The 23,497-nt window shown below is 17.9% G+C and overlaps 7 protein-coding genes and 3 non-coding genes across 10 annotated transcripts; 6 read left to right on the top strand and 4 right to left on the bottom strand.

Annotated features, from left to right (window-relative positions):
* Positions 1–648: 648 nt before the first annotated feature.
* Positions 649–1,886, top strand: PF3D7_0219500 (pseudouridine synthase, putative; the record flags this gene model as incomplete). The annotated part of the gene is made up of 2 exons (XM_001349660.1): positions 649–1,123; positions 1,345–1,886. The coding sequence occupies 2 exons, from the start codon at positions 649–651 to the stop codon at positions 1,884–1,886; spliced, it is 1,017 nt and encodes a 338-aa protein (XP_001349696.1).
* Positions 1,887–2,677: 791 nt separating this feature from the next.
* On the bottom strand, positions 2,678–3,899 carry PF3D7_0219400.1 (ribosome associated membrane protein RAMP4, putative; the record flags this gene model as incomplete). Its single annotated transcript, XM_001349659.3, has 3 exons — positions 2,678–2,724; positions 2,919–3,075; positions 3,798–3,899. The coding sequence occupies 3 exons, from the start codon at positions 3,897–3,899 to the stop codon at positions 2,678–2,680; spliced, it is 306 nt and encodes a 101-aa protein (XP_001349695.2).
* Positions 3,900–4,959: 1,060 nt separating this feature from the next.
* Positions 4,960–5,379, top strand: PF3D7_0219300 (conserved Plasmodium protein, unknown function; the record flags this gene model as incomplete). The annotated part of the gene is made up of 1 exon (XM_001349658.1): positions 4,960–5,379. The coding sequence occupies one exon, from the start codon at positions 4,960–4,962 to the stop codon at positions 5,377–5,379; it is 420 nt and encodes a 139-aa protein (XP_001349694.1).
* A 644-nt stretch (positions 5,380–6,023) lies between these two features.
* Positions 6,024–6,398, bottom strand: PF3D7_0219200 (40S ribosomal protein S30; the record flags this gene model as incomplete). Its single annotated transcript, XM_001349657.1, has 2 exons — positions 6,024–6,196; positions 6,395–6,398. The coding sequence occupies 2 exons, from the start codon at positions 6,396–6,398 to the stop codon at positions 6,024–6,026; spliced, it is 177 nt and encodes a 58-aa protein (XP_001349693.1).
* Positions 6,399–7,672: 1,274 nt separating this feature from the next.
* PF3D7_0219100 (uncharacterized protein) lies at positions 7,673–8,953 on the bottom strand (the record flags this gene model as incomplete). The annotated part of the gene is made up of 1 exon (XM_001349656.1): positions 7,673–8,953. One exon carries the CDS (start codon positions 8,951–8,953, stop codon positions 7,673–7,675), a length of 1,281 nt encoding a protein of 426 aa, XP_001349692.1.
* Positions 8,954–10,655: 1,702 nt separating this feature from the next.
* On the top strand, positions 10,656–10,737 carry PF3D7_0219000. The gene has a single exon (XR_002966601.1). It is a non-coding gene; the product is annotated as a small nucleolar RNA snoR01 (small nucleolar RNA).
* Positions 10,738–10,970: 233 nt separating this feature from the next.
* PF3D7_0218900 lies at positions 10,971–11,130 on the top strand. Its single transcript, XR_002966600.1, has one exon. It is a non-coding gene; the product is annotated as a Plasmodium RNA of unknown function RUF2 (non-coding RNA).
* Positions 11,131–11,698: 568 nt separating this feature from the next.
* Positions 11,699–12,324, top strand: PF3D7_0218800. The gene has a single exon (XR_002966599.1). It is a non-coding gene; the product is annotated as a ribonuclease P (non-coding RNA).
* A 1,198-nt stretch (positions 12,325–13,522) lies between these two features.
* PF3D7_0218700 (pre-mRNA-processing protein 45, putative) lies at positions 13,523–15,223 on the top strand (the record flags this gene model as incomplete). The annotated part of the gene is made up of 2 exons (XM_001349655.2): positions 13,523–13,539; positions 13,792–15,223. The coding sequence occupies 2 exons, from the start codon at positions 13,523–13,525 to the stop codon at positions 15,221–15,223; spliced, it is 1,449 nt and encodes a 482-aa protein (XP_001349691.2).
* A 930-nt stretch (positions 15,224–16,153) lies between these two features.
* Positions 16,154–23,296, bottom strand: PF3D7_0218600 (patatin-like phospholipase, putative; the record flags this gene model as incomplete). The annotated part of the gene is made up of 1 exon (XM_001349654.1): positions 16,154–23,296. The coding sequence occupies one exon, from the start codon at positions 23,294–23,296 to the stop codon at positions 16,154–16,156; it is 7,143 nt and encodes a 2,380-aa protein (XP_001349690.1).
* Between the last annotated feature and the right edge of the window lie 201 nt (positions 23,297–23,497).

Here is a 23,497-nt window from a genome sequence, read left to right as displayed (position 1 = left end):
ACTTTTAAATAAGTACAGCTAAAAGTAATACCTAACACCTACACATGAAACGAAAATAAATACATACATATATAAATAAATATATATATATATATATTTATTTATTTATAGTATATTTTTCTTTGTATTGTATATTATACAAATAAAAATTTTTGAAAAAAAAAATTTACACAACATGTAATTTTTGTTGAATGCGAATAGTATAAACATTTTTTTTTTTTATATGATTTTTTTTTTTTTTTGACGTTGAAGGTAATAATATATGTTTACTTATCTTCACGTTTTCAATACAATTTTATCTATGTTATAATTATATAAATATATATTATTTAATTTTTTTCATCATAATGTTATATATATATATATATACATATACATAATATTATATATAACTTTTTCATATATTTGTCAATGAATAAGTTATCTTTAAAAATAAATTTGATAAATAATAATATCATATTTTAATACATTCATATTATATACATGATTATTTTTAATATGGTCGTCAAAAGATAATATATTTTGGTACCATCTCTGGAAAGGTTCCTTTTTTTTCTTTTCTTTTCCTTTTTTTTATTTTTTTATTTTTTTCTTTTTTTTTTTCTTTTTTTGTTCCTTTTATCTTTCTTGCAATTTTTACATATATCCATGATTTGTTCAAATTTATCTCTGTTGAGATATGTTCATTTAGTTTATTACTTTATAATAATATCATTTTGCATTCATAATAATATTTCTTGTTTTAATGTGAATCTTACTAAAACAAATGAAGATGCTAATATTATAAGACTTAACAAATTAATTTCCATGAAAAGAAATATTTCAAGAAGAAAATCAGATGAATTTATTAAAGATGGAAAAGTTAAAATAAACAATAAAATAATAACAAATCCAGGTACACATGTACATATAGGAAAAGATAGTTTACGTATATACGACAAAAAAATTAAATTAACAAATATTATAAATATGATAAAACAAAATGAAAACAAATTACATAAATGGATAGTTTTACATAAACCAAAAGGATTATTATGTACATCCAATGATGAAAAAAATAGGAAATCTATATACACACTTTTCCCTGAGGAAATGTTACAAAAGTATCGATTAGTAACAGTAGGTAGGAAATAAAATGTCCACATTGTATTATATATGAAAATTTTATAAACGCCACATAATTTATTAAAATAAAAAATAAAAAATAAAAATAAAATGTTATATATATATATATATATATATATATATATATATGTGTGTGTGTGTGTGTGTGCTTATATTTATTTAACGTGTTAATTTTCTTAATTGTACATACATTTAAGATTTAATTTTGTTAATTTAAAGGGAGACTTGATAGGAACACCTCGGGAGTACTACTACTCACCAACGATTATGCTTGGGTAAACAAATTAACTCACCCAAAATATCAAAGAATAAGAACCTATAGAGTACATATTGAAGGTCCAGTTAAAATGAACGCCCTCAAAGAACTAGCCAGAGGTATCTATTTAGAAGAAGATGAAAAAACACAACCAAAAAAAATATATAATTACAAGGAATCAAGGGAAAAATCAAACATAGATGACAAAAAGAAAAAAAAAATGTCAAAAATGAAAAAAAAAACAAATCCAGCTTTTATTGAAATCCTTAGGGAAGAAAAAATAAAAATAAAGGAAGACACCAAAAAAATTACCGTTCTAAATATAAGTATAAAAGAAGGAAGAAATAGACAAATTAGAAAAATGTTTCAACAAATTAATCAACCAGTTATTAAAATTAAAAGAACATCCTTTGAAAATATTACACTCAAAAATATATATTTCCCAAAACAATATAGGGAGTTAAATCAAAAAGAAGTCAATGATTTAAAGTTGAGAAATTTTTAATTTCCCATATTTCAGATCTACACATATATATGTGTATTATTTTTTTTATAATTTAAAAGATATATATATATATATATATATATAATATATGCTTATATATATTTCTTTTTTCTTTTTTTTTTTTGGTAAAATATATATATGTTTATTTATATCTGTCAAAATTTTATGAAACATATATTAATTCTTGAAAAATAAGAATAAATGTTTAATATGTTCATATAAATATGCAGCAGATTATATATACTCATATATATATATATATATATATATATATATATATATACATATTTGTTTTAAAAACAATCTATAACATAATTAATATATATATTTTAACATTTAAAAAATTAATATTTCCCAATTAAAAAAAAAAATAAACATATATATATATATACACATATATATATATATATATATATATATATATATATATATATATATATATATATAATTTATTTATTAATTTTTAATTTTATAATATGTTTTAATAAATGCAATTAGCGGTTAAAAATATAACATAGTTTAAATAAAATGCTTATATAAAAAAGCTGTATACTATTTGTAAATACTACACAACTTCTTTTTACATACATTTAAAAATTCAAATATATATATATATATATATATATGAAACAGAAAAAGGTACAAATAATAAAATAGCTTCACTTTTTTCTTATATATATACCACATATTTAATTTTTTATTAAAAAAAAAAAATCTGGTAAAACCTTATCACATCATAAAAATTTCAAAGTAAAACAATAAAAAAATTAAAAAAATCATGAAATATTCCATCAGAAAATTTTAGACTTTTGTATAATACTCAACATTTGAACAATAACTAAAAAAAAAAAAAAAAAAAAAAAAAAAAAAAAATTTATACATTTAATATATATGTATACATTTATATATATATATATTACATAAATTAGTATAATATCCTACTATATGTGCACATAATTTATAATATTTACATTAATATACAAGTACATTATTTTGTTTCTCTATATTATTAAATTTCTTATATAAAAGTACCTGATCCTATAACAACAAAAATGAAGACTACAAGAAGTATTGGTCCTACCGGATGCTTTCTTCCTTTTTTTACCAAAGAAGGAGGGACATTGCCTCTCTTTGTTACGTTACTATCAAAGGCTTCAACCTTTTGTGTTATTTTCCTGTTACTTGGCATCTAAAAAAATAGGAAAAAAATTGAAAAATATATATATTAAAATATGGTAATAATATAAAATTGTCTAAAATAAATATGTACTATATAAGTACAACAATATATAAATAATATACAATAATAGGAATAAAATAAAAAATGATATACAATAAATAAATATATATATATATATAATCATTCATGTATAATACTTTATTGGGGGATTTTTCAAGGTATATATAAATAATACAAATATTATAAAATATTGTAGGCCACAAAAAAATATATATATTTCACAAGTAATTGCATATATATATAATATAATATATATAATTTAATACAAAAAAAATTATAATATATATGAAAATCAATTTTTTTTTTTTTTTTTTTTTTTTATTGATTTATATAATATAATATATACTATATATATATATATATATATATATTTTTTTTTATTTATTTATAACAGAAAAATATTATTTTTGCCTAAATAAAAATACTGCAAAGATTTAATAAATATAATATTTGTACGTATACAAAAAAAAAAAAAAAAAAAAAAAAAAAAAATTCATTAACGTAATTTCTATTGTATTCATATAATATATTCACATGTATATATATTAAATGATATATGTACATATTTTTATATACTTAATATCATAACTTAATTCCTTTCCCCTATAAAGCCTTTTATATATATATATAATAATTTTTTTCTATTATTCCTTATTTTGTTATAAACTCACCTTATTTAATATATTACTTTTGTATTTTTTTTGCGCTTTTTTAATCGACTTATAAAAACTTTTTTCCTTAAGTTTTTTAATATAATCTTGTATGTTATCCATATCAGAATTTTATTTTATTATTATATATATAAATATATAATATTATATATACTTATACATATATATATATATATATATAATATATACATACATATATATATTTTTATATATATACCTTAATTTTTGTATTTTTTTTTTTTAAACCTTTTCTCATGAATTATAAAAAAAAAAAAAAATTATTTTGGAAAATCAGTGTTTACATTTTAAAACAAAAAAAAATAAAAAATAATAATGTATATATAAATATATATATGTATAAAAGATTAATTTATACATGTATATTTCGTTTATTATTATTTTTCTTTTGTAAACAATATGAAAAAAAAAATATAATTGGATAATTTAAAATATTTTACTTATTATAATTTTTTCTTTTTACATATTTAAAAAAAAAAAAAAAAATATATTATTTTTTTTTTTTATATTATATAATTTTTTTTTTCTTGCACATTTAGGGTGAATATTAGAGGGAAAAAAATATATATATAATATATATATAATTATATATATGAAATTATTATGGCATATAAATAAATATATATATATATATATATATTATATATGTACATATAATTTTATATATAATATTTTTTATATATTACTACGTACATACAAATATAATACTTCAATAGGGTTTTCGAAAAATAATAAAAATTTGGTGGTGATACATTTTCTTTTTTTTTAAGTGATAAATATTTATAACATTTTTATATTTCAAAAAAATAAAAAGAAAAAAAAAAAAAAAAAAAAAATTTATGTATATATTATATATATATATATATATTTATTTATTTATTTATTTATTTATATATTCATATAATTATTTTATTTTTATTTTCCTTATAAAATAAATCGCACTTAAAAAATGTTATATAAAAATTATAATTAACAGTTTAAGGGATAATTTAATTAAATATATATATATATATATATATATATCTTTATATATATTTATATTTATAATATAATAATGAGTTGTTTGTGTATATAATTAATATATCATTTTATTATTTACATATAATAAATTTCATGTATACTCTCCTATATATATTAGTAAAGTATGATAGATAAGGTTTTAAAAATTAGAAGAGGAATATATAATATTTGTCACATTGCTTATGTTTATAAAAAACCTCCTTATAAAAATCCCTTAAATATACTTTTTCATAAAAAAACACAAAATTATCATTGTAGTGAAAAAAGAAATGACAATAAAAAAGAGAATACAAACGAACAAATAAATAATCAAATAAATGAAAAAGATGATTTGTTGTGGAATATATTTATGTTTGATAGAAACATATCCTTTTTTTCTGTAAGCTTCTATGTTCTCTTATGTGCAACACTAACTTTACACTTTTATAATAATTATTATACCAATAATAAAACTACTGAACTTGATAAAGCAAAAGAAAGGGAACAAAGAAACTTAATTGAACTACAAGAAAAAAGAAATCAAAGGGGGGAAAATAACAAGTGAAAAAAAAAAATATATATATATATAAATATATATATAATAATATTGTATATATATATATATATATATATATAATGGTTCCTCATATACATAAAATATTATAAATAGGCTCATTTTTTTATTAATACACAATTTGTGTACCTTTTTATGTCTATTTTTTTTTTTTTTTTTTTTCGTAATCATTTATATTTCTTTCATTTTATTTATTTTATATAATTTGTTTCATATATTTTTTTTTTCAATTTGTAAATTCTTAACACATTTACTTCTTATTAAAAAGTTATATATCCTTACAAAATGATAGTTTCTTTAATATATATGATATAAATATATATATATATATATTTCATATATATTATTTAATTTTTTTTTTTTTCTTAATAAGATATCATGTAAATATATTATAAATAAAAACATACATATATACATATATATATATATATATATATATATGTGAAAAAAAGGAAAGTTATAGAAAAAATTCTTTATGAAAAACCATATAATATATATAAAAAATATATTAAATATAATAATATAGGGTTTCCAATTTTCTTTATCATATAATAAATATAATATAAATAAAATATAACATATTAGATAAATTATACTTCATATATCTTCTAAGTTTCATTTCGATTGAAAATCATTTAAGCTTTTGAATTAGGTCCTTTTTTTCTACCTCCATTATCTGAAAATCTTCTGTTATAAAGTTGCCTTTTTTTAGCTCTTCCTGTTAAACGTTTTTTCTTATCTAACTTTGGGACTTTAGGAGTCTGGTTTTTAACTTTACCAGCTCTTGCTAATGATCCATGTACCTTTCCTATAATATATAAAAAATAAAAATAAAAATAAAAATAAAAATATATACATATATATATATATATATATATATAATTATATTTTTAATAATTTCAAATATATTTATGTAGATATATAATTCCCAATCATAATAAACATGTTAAAAAAATTTATATAAATATATTATATATATATATATAATCTTTTATCTAAAAATTACCCATTTTTCCTTAAATATTTATTTATTTGTAAATATAAATTATATTTTAAATTATTTTTTTTTTTAAATAAATTTTTATTTTAAAAGAAAAACTTTTAAATTGTAAATTATACAAAATTTAAAGATATTTAGAAATTATTTTTTATTTCCTTTTTAAAATATTAAAATATTAAAATTATATATATATTATATATATATATATATATAAATATTTTTTTTTTTTTTTTTGTTCTTGAATACTTATAGCAAACTTCCAAAAGAAAAAAAAATAAATAAATAAGGGCGAATAATTTTTATATTAAAAAGTATTATTATTACATATATATATATAATATATATTAAATACAAGTATACTATTATATTATTAAAAAAAAAAAATTTTAACACAAAATAATTAATTCTTTAAGCCTTAATAAATATGTATATAAAAATATATACGTATATTGTATATTAGTATAATATAAAAATATTTAGTATATAAATATTTTATTTCAATACTATGAATAATATTTATTATAATTTAATGTATATATATATATATATATATATATATATATTTTATATTATATTATATTATATTATATTATATTATATTATATTATATTATATTATATTATATTATATTATATTATATTATATTATATTATATTATATTTTTTTCTTACATATCATATATCCTTTTTTTAAGTGCAACATCCAATATAATATGGGAAGAGCCTCTTCTCTCTTCATATATTTTATATTTAATTTTTTTTTAATTTTTTTATCATTTTTTAAATAAAAAAAAATAAATCATATGATAACAAATATTCAAATATTCACTTCTAAAAAAAAAAAAATATATATATCTACATAATTGTTTGTAAAATACAAAACTTATTCAAAATAATTTTTCATTTTTAAAATATAAATCCAAAATAAACAATTATAAAAATAAAATATTATACTTAATGTTTAATATTCCCCCTTAATTTTATAGCTTGAAATATCAAGCAAATGTTATATATAAATATAATAAGTTAAAAGGATAAAATAAATAAATAAATATATATATATATATATATAATTAAAATGATCACATGATGGATTGATATTGTATAATGTACAGGAAAAAAAAAAAAAAAATTAAATAAATAAATAAATATATATATATATATATATATATATGTGTATTTTTTTTTTTTTTTTTTTTTTTTTTTTTATTCACATTAATATTATTGTGTATAATGATACATATACAAATAAACATAACTATTATTATATATATATATGTACATTTCATTTTTCTATGGACATGTGTATGGAGGCCTTCTTTAGCCTCTCTACCAAAACGTTGCCAAGACCTACAGACACAGAAATTACTCCAAATGTTTTTGGCAAATCGTTTTCTTTTAATAAAGAAATAGCTGACTCTGAAATAATTTTTGCACTTAACAAATATCCAGGGTCTTCATTTTTCCCACTTAAATATAAATAAATGCTTTTCTTTTTTTTTTCTTCATCGTTATCATTATCTTCTCCAACAATTATACATTTCCAATATGCTTTTTTCAATTCATTCATAGTCTTGGGTTTATAAAACAAATCAATATATTTATTTATTAAATAATCCATAAAAAAAAAGGATTGAAAAAAATTAAATATCTTGCCACATACTTTCTTAAAAATATACATGGATGTACTTAAATGTGTATCATATTGTTTATAATTAATAACTAGATCTTTTCCATACTTATAATTTAATAAATAATTAGACCATAATACATAAGCTTCTTCTATATTAGAATAAGATGTATCAAAGCAATAACCAAATTCCTTTTCATAATCAAGAAAAGAATTTGTATGTATTTCTTTTGGTTTTTTTAAATAATTATTCCCACTAACTTTATATTGTACATCATATTTATTATCACATAAATAATATTTATGATAATTATTTTTTATATATTTTTTAAAAAGTAAAGCACTTTTTATAGTTGTTTTTCCAATAGTTCTTAAATTATTGCCCTCATTACACAAACGTATTTTTATGACTGGACATGTTTTTTTATACTGTCGAAAAAATTCTTCTTGCATAATAAAGTTACCTATGTCACTAATGGCAGAGATAAACGATGCACTGTGAATTATTTTAAGTTTTTTTTCTATTGCTATATTATTAAATTCTTTATATATATTTAATATAAAATTATGTTCACCGCACACGTCTACATAATGACAACCCCCTTCTACACAAGCTTTTACTATATTGTATCCATATAAGATATAAGGTCCTATCGTACTTATTACTACTTTTGATATTTTACAACAATTTAAAATTGATTCATAAATATTAATATCTATTTCTTTTTTATTTATTTTTTTTAATATAACATCATTTTTCTCTTTTATAGTATACAGAAAGGTGTCTAGTTTTTTTATATTCCTAACACCACATAATAGCTTTATTTCTTCACTTTTGATCTTTTTCTCATAATTTTCCAAAAAATATTCTAACACCATTTGACCGGTATATCCTGTACACCCCAGTAGTAATATGTCATATTTTTTATCGTACATAAGGTATACACATAAACAAAGAAATGTATTTATATAAATGAAGATACATACATATATATATATATATATATATATATATGTATAATTTATTTATTTATTTATTAATTTTTTTTTTATTTTTTTTTTTTTTTGAATTTTGATTTTTCCTATTTTGTTCTTTTATATTCATCCAAAAAATATATCTAAAGTTATAATAATTATTAAGCAATATATATATTAAAAACAAACGGAAATATTTTCACATATTATAATAATATAACAATTTATTATTTTTAAAACATTTAAAAGAATGCTTCAAGAAATGTACAACATTTCCATATTAAGCATATTACTAAGCCCCGAAAGAAGAAAAAAGAAAAAGAAAATATGAACACAATAAAAATACATATACATGTGTCTGTTGTATCTTGGAATCATATGAAATATAAAAGGCACCGCATTTTTTTGTAATTCCTCAAATATGGAAAATAATATTTACTTATTATAATTTGCAAATATGAAAAGGAAAAGGTTACATATTGTATATAAATTAAATATTATTATTAATAAATAAAAATAAATCCAAAAAAAAAAAAAAAAAAAAAAAAAAAAAGGAGAACATATATATATTTATATATATACATATATTTATATTTATATCAATCCATTTTCCAAAAGTTGATTACACAGATACTTTGAGAACAACAAACTTTTTTGTAGATACATAAATAATTTTTTTTTTCCATCAAAGGGGGAAGAACATGAATAACAATATTTAATATAAAAAAATTTATTAAAATTGTATTTTATTATTTTTAATTATTACATATTATCATCATATATATATATATATATATATATATATATATATATATATATATATATATATATGTGTATAAATATAGAAATATGGTATTTCTTAAAAGATATATAGTAAAAAACAAACAAAAATGGTTTACGAATTTTTATAATTTAAATATATCAAAATAAAATAATTATGCAGAATATATTCTTCATTTATTAATAAAATAAATATTTTTATACATTATATATATATATATATTTTTTTTTTTGTATTTCCAAAATGTTCCATATATCTTTTTTTTTTAATATTCGTTGGATGGTTTAAGGGGTTTTTACTAGAACAGCCAATTTTCAATTTTCTTCCAACCACAAAAAAAAAAAAAAAAAAAAAAAAAAAAAAAAAAAAAAAAATTAGTTAGCTAAAATGGAAAAATTATATTTATATATATATATATAATAATATAATTAAAATAATTAAATATATATATATATATATATATATATATATATATATATTAATTTATTTTTATTTAATTTATATTATTTATATATCTTTTTGTTTATTAATATTTATTTCTCTTAGAATATAAATGAATATATACATAAATAATATATATATGTATAATATATTATATCTATATATAATATATATATATATATTTTTTTTTTTTTAAATTATAATATATTTTATTTGATTAAGAAAAAAATAATTTTACATTTATTCTTAAAAATGAGATTAAAATAAATATATTAAGGTAAAAATACGAAAATTACAGAAATGATGGGAACTCATACTTAAAGGTAATTTAAAAAATATATATATATAAATATATATTTATATATATGTAAAGTATTATATATATAATATAATATATGTTTAGATATTTTATTATTTAAAAATGTAATTATATTTTATAAATATGAATGATGAGAAATACATTAGCAAATGATTTTGATTTTAAATCAAATGATTGATTAACCTCTAAGAAGTTCTGAATATTTATATGAAATATAAAAAAAATAATAATAAATAAATATGTACATAAATATATTAAATATTATTGTTAAAAAGAAAAATAATAAAATAAATATGTATACACCAAAAATATATAATATATTTCTATAAGAACTTAGTAGTCCATTTTGCAAACTACCCAAAAAAAAAAAAAAATAAAATAAAATGATAAAAATATAAACTTATAAATGTAAAAGATATATAGATATTATAATATTTCCTTTTGAACGATTCGAAGAGTTACTATTAAAATATTTTGAAATAAATTTTGAAATATGTTATAATAATAACTTCAAATCTGTTCATATAACAAATGTATATACGGTGGCTTTTTAAATTTTTTATTTTAGAAATGTCAATCCATATATATCACAGCACTAATTTTTAATAATTGTTTTTTCGTATTATAGTATAAAATAAATTATAAGATAATACATCATATTATATATATATATATATATATATATATATATATATATATATATCACATATATTTTATTATATCATGGTTTTATCTTTTCCTTTTTTTATTTTTTTTATTTTTTAATAGTTTATTTATTAGGGGGGTTAATATAGTAATGCTCTTTTGCAATAGTAGAACCAAAAAGACATGCTTAAAATGAAATGAAAAATTATTTTATTCATTTATTTAATTAGTACTCTTATCCTTCGTATTATTATTATTATTATGATTTTATTTATGAGGGTGACACACAAAAGAGTGTTAAGAAAATAATGAAGTCCATATCATGTTGTATAATAAGATATTTTTTTTTGAGAACAACAAAAAAGGATGAATATATTCAAAAATAGATATGAGGTTAATATGAGAGGAAATCACATTGACAAAAAATTTTTAAGCATATTGTTCAAATGAAAAGAGAATAATTTTTTTTTATTATTTTTTTTTGTCCAAATATATACACATTTAAAATAAATATTATGCATATGCAATGAGTTTAAGCTCAAAACATCCTGCAAATATACATACACAAAATGAAAGAAAGAAATAAAAAAGAAAAAAGAAAAAATGGAAAAATAGGTCACATATTTGTATGTTTCTTGTTTTTCCATTTTTTTTTTTTTTTTTTTTTTTCCTTTTTCTTTCTCCTAATTTGTGTAATTTTTATAAAAACAGGAAGGAAGGTCTGAGATGCTGCATTTAAAGAATAGAAAAGAAAAGTCAATGAATTTTAATTTTTTTTTTTTTTTTTTTTATAATTCTTATGAATTAAAAAGAAAGAAAAAAAAAGTTATAACATTCGTTGTTACTTTTTATTTCACATATATATATATATATATATTCTTTAATAAAATTTTTGAGAGAAAATGTATTGAACAAATATTAATTAGTTACCAGAAATATCAATCATATATTTAAAATTTCGTAAGAAGTTTTGTGTATGGTTTTGAAAAAGCTAATAAGCAAGTATACATTGGTGAGTTCGATTTTTGAGGTTTTTCTTTATTCCTACATCTCATATATCAATATTTTTTTTATAATTATATATTATACGAGGTGATAATAAGAAAAATAACTTAATTCAGACTACTCCTAAATTCATTGCTGCAAAATAATATGTAATATTATTTATTAAATTGTATATATAATATAAATGATAAAAAAAAAAAAAAAAAGAAAGAAACTAACTAAATAAATAAATAAAAGAGAAGGAAACAAATGAACATGAATTTTATTACTTGTAATAAAATGGAAATTTTATATTTGCACAAAATAATTTATATAAATGTAATTATTTAAACGAATTATGATATTTTTTTTTTTTTTTTTTTTATTCTCTTTTATTTTTTTTTTTTTATTTTTTTTAGTATATTCTTTAAATAATGTATATATAATAAAATATATGTTCTTACATATATATAATATTTATATATATTATATTTTTTTAAAATATTTGTGTTTCATATAAAAATGTTCAAATATTTAAAAAAAAAGGAAAACATATAAAACTTATCAAGTTAAAAAAAGAAACATATATATTTCTGTTTAAATGTTGGATATATGTTTTATAAAATATATCTTATTTTCTTTCCATCACAAAAAAGAAAAAGAAAGAAAAAGTGTCTATATTATGTTATATATATAATATATATATATATATATATATTTATGTATTCACATAAATATTGTAAATTCAAACAAAAACCTATAATATATATAATATAATATGTAGAACATAAAATTTTAAAAAATATCAATTTGAGTAATTTAAAGAATCATTTGTTCCATTTTTAAAAAATATATAAATAAATAATATATTTTTTGTTATGTATATTATGCTTACTATATATATTAATAATATGTCCGTAGGTAATTTTTATTTAATTATATATAATAATGTATATATATATATATATATATATATAATTTTTTTTTTTTTTTTTTTTTTTTTTTTTTTTTACTCATATAAAAATAAAATATATATTTTTATGTATAGAAAACATTACATTTTTAAAAGTATATAAAAAAATATAATATGAATATGTTAATTTAAAATTTTTCTTCCTTTTCTTCAATTTATTGTTTTTATATTTTATTACATATAATATATATATATATATATATATATATATATATATGTATATTTTAACTTGTAATATATTTAAATTACCATATTTCATAATGACAGAACATTAATTTGACAAAAAAGTGGAAGGAAAAAAAAAAAAAAAAAAGTAATAAAAAAAAATCAATTAAATAGGATTAAAATAATTGTCATAAAAAAAATTATATATACTTGAAAAAGCAAATGACTGATTTTTTAAGGTATGAATAAAATGAATATAATATATATATATATATTTAACCTAAGATATATATGTTTTTTCATATAATAGTTAATATAATATAAACAAAATATATTAATTTATTTAAATAAATGTACTATTATTTATATTAAATAACATTTTATGTTATGATAAATTATATATGCTGCCCTACATTTATATCAAGACTATATTCATATATATATATGTATATATATTTATATATGTTGGAATTTTTTATTTTATTTTATAGGAATATTCCTAAACCTAAAAAGAAGGCGTATGATGACGAAAACGAGTTGCATGATTTTAAAGAAAGTAATAACTCCATAAAAAAAAAAGAAGAAATAAAAAAAAAGAATCAATGCTATGAGTATTTAAAAAGAAGACATTTAAGAATTACATGTAATGAAGATTTCCAAGGGGGAGGAGCATATCCCGAAATTCATATGAATCAATATCCGAATAATATTGGATTAAAGAGCGATAATAAAAATAATATTGTTTTAAAATATATTGACGAGAATAACAACGTAAAATATGATAATTTAATTAATCAACAAATACATATATATAACAATGAAATAGATAAGATTGAACCTAATGAAAGAATAAATAAATTAAGAAAAAAAAAAATTTTATCAGACACAAAAGATAGAGAAGAAAAATATAATGAACCTACTTACAAACCTAATAATGATGAAGAGAATGAGATTATTGAAAATACGAAAAGGAATATTGAAAATATATTAAATGAAAAATTAAATAAAAGTAATATTGTTAATAAAAAAGAAGAAAAATATTATAGATATATACCACAAAATAAATTAAATAATAATCTTGAAGAAAGAATTATAAAAATTGTAGAAAAAGGAACAGATCCTTTAGATGTATCCAAATTTAAACATAAAAAATTACCAAATATAAAAAACTCACCAGATTATCCTATACTTAGATCACCTACAAGGAAATTAAATAAAGAAGAAGAAAATGATTGGAAAATACCACCTTGTGTTTCAAATTGGAAAAATAATAAAGGATATAATATTCCTTTAGATAAAAGAATACAAAGCGATAATAAAAAATTAAATAATGTTGTAGTTAATGAAAACTTTGCTCACCTTAGTGAATATTTATATGTTGCTGAGAAAAAAGCTAGAGAAGAAATACAAATACGTAATAGTGTTATGAAACAGAAAAAATTAAAAGAAAAAGAAGAAAAAGAAAATGTACTAAAAAATCTAGCTATACAAGCAAGAAAAGAAAAAGGTCTTGCACATAGCTCACTCATTAATGATAGAAAGAGAGAAATCGAAAGAGAATACAAAATAGAAAAAAATCTTAAAAAAATGAAAAATTATGAAAATAGATATGTAGAAGAACAAATTGCTCTTAATAAAGTTAATGTTAGTAAAAATAATAATATTCATGATATAACCTTATTCAATATTAATGAACAAAATAATGTAACAACTACACAAGATGATGATACTTATCAAATTTATGATACAGCCCTTTTCAATAATAAAAATAATGCTAATATATATAAATTCTCAAGTGAAAGATTAAGGAAAAATGTTCAAAAAATAGAAACACGAGATACTATGCAACCTGTCAAATATATTAAGGATATATCCGACCCATTCGGTCTCGACAGTTTATTATCCCAAGCAAAAAAAAAATAAAATAAAATAAAATAAAATAAAATAAAATAAAATAAAATAAAATAAAATAAAATAAAATAAAATATATATATATATATATATATATGTATGTATGCTTTTTTATTTATATGTTTGCCTTATTTTTTAATTTTTTTGTTATATAAAAAATATTTATATTTATATTTTTATTTATATTTATATTTTTATTTATATTTATATTTTTATTTATATTTTTATTTATATTTTTATGTTTAATATAATATATAGATATCTAAAATGTTTAATTATTTATTTATAATCTCCCCTTTTTTTTTTTAATCTGTTTAAAAAATTTTAAAAATTAACATAATTTGCCTAAAATAATTTTTCGTTGTTTAAAATAGGAAAATTAACCACCAAAACAAAAAAAATATATAATATAAATTAAATAATATATTACAAATATATACTATATAATTTAATAATATAAAATATAACATAATCAAAACATTAAAATGAATACGTTTTACAAAATGAGCATATTATAAAATAATCATAAAATAAACACACATATATAAATATATTCACATATAGAAGTAAAATAAACACATTTTTTTTCTTTTTTCTTTTTTTTTGGAAACATAATTAAAAGGATTAAAAAATTTTTAAAATATATATATATTATATATATATATATATATATTATTAAACAATTTAATTAAAAGCGTACCAAAAAAAAAAAAAAAATAAATAAATAATAATAAATTATAAAATAATATAAATACTTGATAACTTCAAAAATAACATTATGTTAAACAAATTATTAATACACAAAATACATACATACATATATATATATATATATATATATATATATATAATAAGAGAAAAACACAAATTATTTTTTTTTATGGCACTGCAAATTATAAATATATATAAAAAAAATGAATTTTTTTTTTTTTTTTTTTTTTTCTAAAAACCAAAATATCCAGATAAACTCAAACTATTATCCAGATTTTTAAAAGTTTTAAAAAAATTAGAAATGCGCGAAAAATTATCTAGTTCATCTGACATTTGATCAAAAATATTATCAAATTCTTTACTACCATGATCTACATTATTTAAATAATAATCGTTTGAACAATTATATGTATCACTCTCATCTGATGAAGAATATATCCAAAAATTAGAATGTGTATATATGTGTTCGTATGGGGTTCCTTTTAATATATCATTATTAATAGCATCTATGATATTTTTATTTAAATTTATTTTATTTTTTAAATTAATAATTTTTACAACCGTTCTTTTTAAATTTAATGGCAAACTTATACTTCTTTTTAATTTCTCTTTATTATTTCTTTGTTTATTTGTTTTTTTAATACGATTCTTTCTTTTTATTATATGATCACTATTTACATTGTCTTCTTTCTTATTATTATAATCAATGTTTTGTCTTACATCTATTTTACCCTTTTCATAATTATTAATATCCATATCAATACTTGAAGTGCTATTCTTTTTGATTTTTTTCATTTTTTTTTTTTCATCCTTTTTTCTTAATTTTTCACTTGTTTTATCATTTTTAATTAACTCCTTTGAAATACCATTTGCATGCACTGATTCTTTATTCATGATATTCTTATCATACACTGTACCTAATTTATGATCATCATTATTATTGAGTACAGATGTTTGAGCTTTCACATAAGGCATACTATAATATGTATAACATAAAACAAGCAAATTACAAAACTTAAATAAATCAAATGGATTACCATTAACATATATTACAGCATATTCAATCGATGCGAGAAAAGTTGATATGTCCACTTTTTTTTTTTTCTTATTTATATTTGTTAAATATATTAAAGATTCAAAAACTGTAAGTAGTTTAATATATATTGTATAAATTCTTTTATATAAATATATTCCAACGTTTAAATATTCTACGAATAACCATAAATGAGCATCGCTCCTACCTAAATCATAAATTTTTTTTATAACTTTTTCTTCAGAACCTTCTAAAGCTATTTTAAATAGTTTCCTCATAGAATAAACATTCTTAACAAAATATGTTTTATATTTATCATACAACTCATCTTCAATATTTGTTTTTAAGTCCTCAACAAAATCACTATCATTACCTTCTAAATATCTTAATCTTTTCTTTCTTACATATTCAGATTTCGATAAAATAACAGAATTATTTCCATCATTATTTGATCCTTCAAACAATCTTCTAGGTGTCCCTTTTCCGGTGCTTGAGGTAGGATAATTCATGTTATCATCACCATAAAGATTGTTATTACTATAAATATTATTAACTCCATTATTCGGTGGTTTCTTTATATGTTCACATATGTCATAAAAATGTGGTTGCACTCTTTTATTATTATCTATATCATAATCATTAACATCAGATGCACTATCCATAAAGGTCTCATCAATATTTGAAGAAAAAGTAGGATTGTTTAGCAAACTAATTTGTTTGCTCTTTTGTAACACACTTCTACTACACAAAGTCATATCATTATTAATATTATTATTATTATTATGATAATTATGATAATTATTGTGTGTATGTCCGTATATATTCCCATATGTATCAGCATATCCATTTTTAATAGGTTCGTTCATATTTTCTCTTATATCTTCAACCCTATTATTATACACAATATCAACTTCATTATTCTTCCTATGTTGTATATTTTCATGGTTTCCCTTTTTATCTCCTCCTTGTTCCATATGTAAGTTAATATAAGGAACCCTCATATCCTTATATTTCTTTTTATATGTATTTTCTCTTCTTTTTAAAAATTTATATTTTGTGTTCTCACAAAAATTTAATGTAAAAACAAACTTCAATAAAAATAAAATATCCCTATAATATATATATATATAATATAAATGATAAAATATTTCCTTTTTCTTTTTCTTATTTATATCAAATATTTTATATCTATTCGATTGATAAAAGTCCTCAATTTTTGAAATCAATGTAAAATCATAATTAAAAATAATCAAGTTCTCGAATTTATAAAAATATTTATTATAATCTGTATTATCCTTATTATTTATATGATCAAACACATTATCGTTCTTATCAAATAATGTGTACTTAAAAAATTGACACTCATTCATATTATTTAAATTACGGAAAAAATATTCATTGTTAATATCAAAATTTATAATCCCATCATTATACATATCATTTCTATATAATTCCTTTTTTATTTCATTTGTTCCATTATTTTCTATAAACTTAAAATTATTATTAACATTCTTATCATTATCATTTTGAAGGCATTCCATATGTTTATTATTATTTTCACTTTCTCTCTTTTCATTTTTAATTGTATTATCCATATTAAATTCTCTTTTATCATTATCTATTGTATAATTATTTTCTATTATATTTTTCTCTATTTTATTTTCAGCACTTTCATTTCTCTCTATAGTTTTGTCATTTTTTTTTTTTTTTTTATCTAGCCAAATTCCGGAAAATGTTTTGGATAGCTTATTTGTTGCAATATAGTTGTTAGAGTTCGTTTTCAAATCCTTTGAATTCCATTTTCTAAAAATGTTTCGATTTTTTTCTTTTCCCGATATATTATTATAATTTGTAGGATTACCTTTGTTGTCTCTACTACAAATATTGTTAATATTATTATTATTGTTAATATTATTGCTAATATTATTATTATTGCTAATATTATTATTAGTAGTATTATTTTTCCCTGTAGAATCATCTTTTGGGGATATCTTATTTTCCTCGCGAGATAATCTGCGGGCCCTCAGGAGGTAATCCCTATATTGCATATTCATCAGTGAAAAGAAACTCTTGTAATATACATTCGAATATAAATAAACATACAAAAACAAATAAGCATCATTCAAATCATCAATATTTAAATTCATATAGTTATAATAATTATATCTATTAATTTTGGTTATCTTATTATTAAAATTTTTTATTTCACTTATAATATAAATAAAATTTTTATATATACTACTATATTTTAAATAATGTTTTATAGGTTTTACATCTTGAACATTATTCGATATAAATAAAGATGACGATTTTCTTTCCTTTTCATACATTATTTTATTTTTATTCTTATTCTTATAATATTTACTATTATTATTATTATTATTATTATGGGTATCATCATAATGATGATTATAATGATTATCATTAGTTTGATTGTTATTATTATGATCACCACGTGTGTTAAACATATTACTATTATTTACATATTGATTATTATAATAATTTTTATTCATTACATGATCATGTTCTTTCATATGTACAGGAAAAAAAATCACCTTTGTTATACACCTTTTAACATATTCTTTAAAAAATATTTCTTTTAATACTTCGATCATTATGGTTATATTTTTTTTTAAAAATTTTCTATCAATTTTTAATATATTATCATTCAAAAAAATTTCTTTAAAGAAAAATAATATAATATCTGTTTTTAGTTTAGGATAAAAATATATATATCTATCGATTTTCAAATATCCATTATTTTTTAAAAACTCTATAATTTTATCATATTTCATATCATAGGTATTAACTAAGATATCCAATTCATTCATATCTTCTTTGGAAGAATATTGTTTTTCTATATATTCAAAATTTTTATTATTTAATAAAAACTTATAAACTATTTTTTCTAAATTATATGCATAAAAATTTTCGGAATAATATTTGCTCATAATATTTATTAACGTTATCGAAAAATTATAAAAATTTTGTACATTATAATTATGTTTATTAAACTGTAAAAATATATCATTATTTATTTTTAAATATAATTCAATTTCAAAAGAATTCATATTCATATAATTTAAATTCTTAAATTTTATTCTTATTAAATTCATTAAATGAATATTACTATCTTTATTTATATATCTATTCCTATTTCTATTTTTTGAACATTTATTCATATTTTTCCTTTGTAATTTCTCTTTCTTTTCTTTCTTTTCATTTTTCCGTTTTTCTATTTTCTCATTCATTTGTCTTTTTATATTGGCAAAACTAGCAACAATTGATGTACTTATAAAATCTTTTTCGCTTACACCCACACAACTATTCATATTATTATTAAAAATATTATTATTAAAAATGTTATTATTAAAAATATTATTATTATTATTATTATTTTTATTTTTTTTTTTTTTATTCTTTTCGTTAGTAGTTTTGTTTTTATCTCCTTCGTCATCCTGGTTGTCATTATTATGCCCATACTCTTCCTCATCCTCTTCTTCATCGTCATCCTCTTCTTCATATTCTTCACCTTCATCTTCATATTCCTCCTCTTCATACTTATCATCTATCGTCTCATTTTTTCTTAAAAAAGTAAAGTATCTCTTAACAAATGTGTAGTAATCAAATATTTTCCTTTCCAAAATATCCTTCAAGTTTTCAATCAAAAATAAATAATCCTTCTCTATCCACAAGTTGTTTATATACTTATGAAATATATTCTTGACACAAATAAAAAGAAAAAGTATATGATTATATTTTATTAGATGAGGACTGATGACACTATTATTTTTATTACCTATACCTACATAATCAGAATCAAACGGAGATACCTTAATAATACGTTCTGTTCTAGTATTTGGACACCCAAAATCTTTTTTCTTGGTACTAAAAAAGCCATCTATGCATTTTTTATTTCGAAAGTTTACAAAAATATTACTAGATAAATACATAGGTATATTACAAGATGCAATAATTGCACTGATTAAATCATTATCATCATAAAAATTATTTATATTTAATTTTTTGTAATAAGGTAATATTTGTGTTATACCTACAAACACATTTCCTATACGATTATTTAAGTATATATAACTATCCTCATATAAATATTTATTTAATTCGATATTTAATATATTTTCAAGCTTCTGATAACATCCATGCTTATATACATTACTAATAATATTCTCTATTAAAAAGTAACATTTATTTACACTTAATCCTACGCTCAAACAACATGCACAGATACTACCAGCTGATGAACCAGCAATACTAGTATGCATATTTAATATATTCTTTTCTATTAATAAACTACTTACACCTAAATGATAAGGTATTAATAAACCAGCAGGTGAAAAGGATATACCTAAATTCATAGGATCCGCTTTCTCTTTCGTGTCATCTAACAACACCACCTTCTCATTATGTATATTATGTGTATTATGCATATTATGTGTATTATGTATATTATGTGTATTATGAATATTATTATGTTGTTGTTTTATCATTCCCTTTCTCTTTACATAATTCTTATAAAACACCTTAGACAAAGTATTCTTTATATTAAAAGAGTACGATGTATCATACTTTTTGTTACCATCCTTTTCTGTATCATTATTCTTATCTACCATGATTTTCACTTCTTTATTATTTTTTTTTTTTTCTCTTATCTCATCATTAATCACATTATTATCAATGGAATAATTATCATACGAACCATTAACAGATACAAAATTATCATTATAATTGTTTAATTTATTTTTTTTTTTGTTTTTGTTTTTGTTTTTGTTTTTTATTTTTTTTTTATAACCATTATTATTATTGTTATTATTATTATTATTATTATTATTATTATTATTATTATTATTATTATTATTATTACTATTATTATCAACATTTTCAGTATCACATATATTAAGATCCTCTTTTTCAATATCATTAAATTTAATCTTATTATCACAATCAAGTTTTCTCTTATCATTCACATCTTCCATGATGCCATTTTCTATACGATCATCCTTATTCATTTTTTTTTTTTTTTTTTTATTCAATTCTTCATTATCATCATACATATGCATCTTCTTATTTTTTAACAAACATTTCCCTCTAATTCTCGATCGTGTCGTCCCTAATCTAACACCGTGTGATATAAAGTTGCTTGTGCTAATATATCCTTTCTTATATTTTTTTTTTCTCTCCTTCACATCTTTCAAATAATTTTTTAACATTTTAAATTCTTCTTCCTCTATATTTAAGAAGGTATTATCATGAGTGGGCTCCGAGCACCCATCGACGTTAGTAGTCATGTTATTATTAACAGTATCATTATTATGTATTTGCTCTTGTTTAACATTCATATTATTATCTTTTCTTATCATATTATTAAACATATTACTATCATTTCTTTCTCTCTTCAATTTAATCTTAGAAGATATATTTGTTTTATGCTTTATTTTTCCCTTGACAGTCAAGGGACATGAAGCCATATATCCTCTTTTATTATATAAAACCTTTGTGTTACTTAAGAAAGGACATTTTGTTTTTTTAATAATAGGATAATTTTTCTTATCAATATGATATAAATAATTCCTTATACAAGTATCCATATCATTAGACGAAATATATTTTTTGGATGTCTTAATTTTTTTATATATATATTTTATATTACATATATCCTTAAGGGATGATTTTTTTTTATTCATTAATCCATTATCATTATTTTTATTTAATATATCTTTTATATGTAGAAAGAAAAAATAGAAAGAAATAAAATTAGCAATTTCTATTTTACATTTTGTAGTATCGTTTAAAAAATTAATAATATATTTATTATTATATATTAATATTTCATTTACATTTCTGGTATTCTTTATTTTATTTATATTATCTCTTACAATATTTTTATTTTTTAAATTATTATCTGCATTCCTTTCATCTCCTTCCTTTTGTTCAATAATATTTATAACTTTATTATTACTCACATCATTTAAATTAAAAAGGTTTTTAAAATAATTTTCATAAAAAAATATATTCACAAAGCTTTCATCTACTAATTCTTTATTTTTTATATCATCATCCTCATTTAATATGACATTCTTTTTTTTATCAGCATTTATAAAATTATTATTATTTCTAACAATATTGTTATTATTATTATTATTATTATTACTATTACTATTATTACTATTACTATTATTACAATTATTACTATTATCGATATTAATAAATTTTTTATTTTTTATATTTTTATTTATATTTTTATGTTCTTCAGCAGACTCGATATTTATAAAACTTTTATCATACTCTTTGTGACTTATATCTTTTCTGTTCGTATTACCCATTTAATTTAGATATAAAAAAATATAGATTTTGTTTTTTAATTATGGATGATTATATATATATATATATATATATATATATATAATATATGTGTGTGTATATATGTATATATTCCTAAACCTTCATGAGAACGTGTATAAATGTAAAAAGCTAGTATAAAAAATAATATGATTTATGATCATATATTTCTAACACTTCACACG

The sequence above is a fragment of the Plasmodium falciparum genome, assembly GCF_000002765.6.
Source record: "Plasmodium falciparum 3D7 genome assembly, chromosome: 2".
Classification (NCBI taxonomy): Eukaryota; Apicomplexa; class Aconoidasida; order Haemosporida; family Plasmodiidae; genus Plasmodium; species Plasmodium falciparum.
Note: the sequence above shows the minus strand (reverse complement) of the source record. Positions and strands in the feature narration are given on the sequence as shown.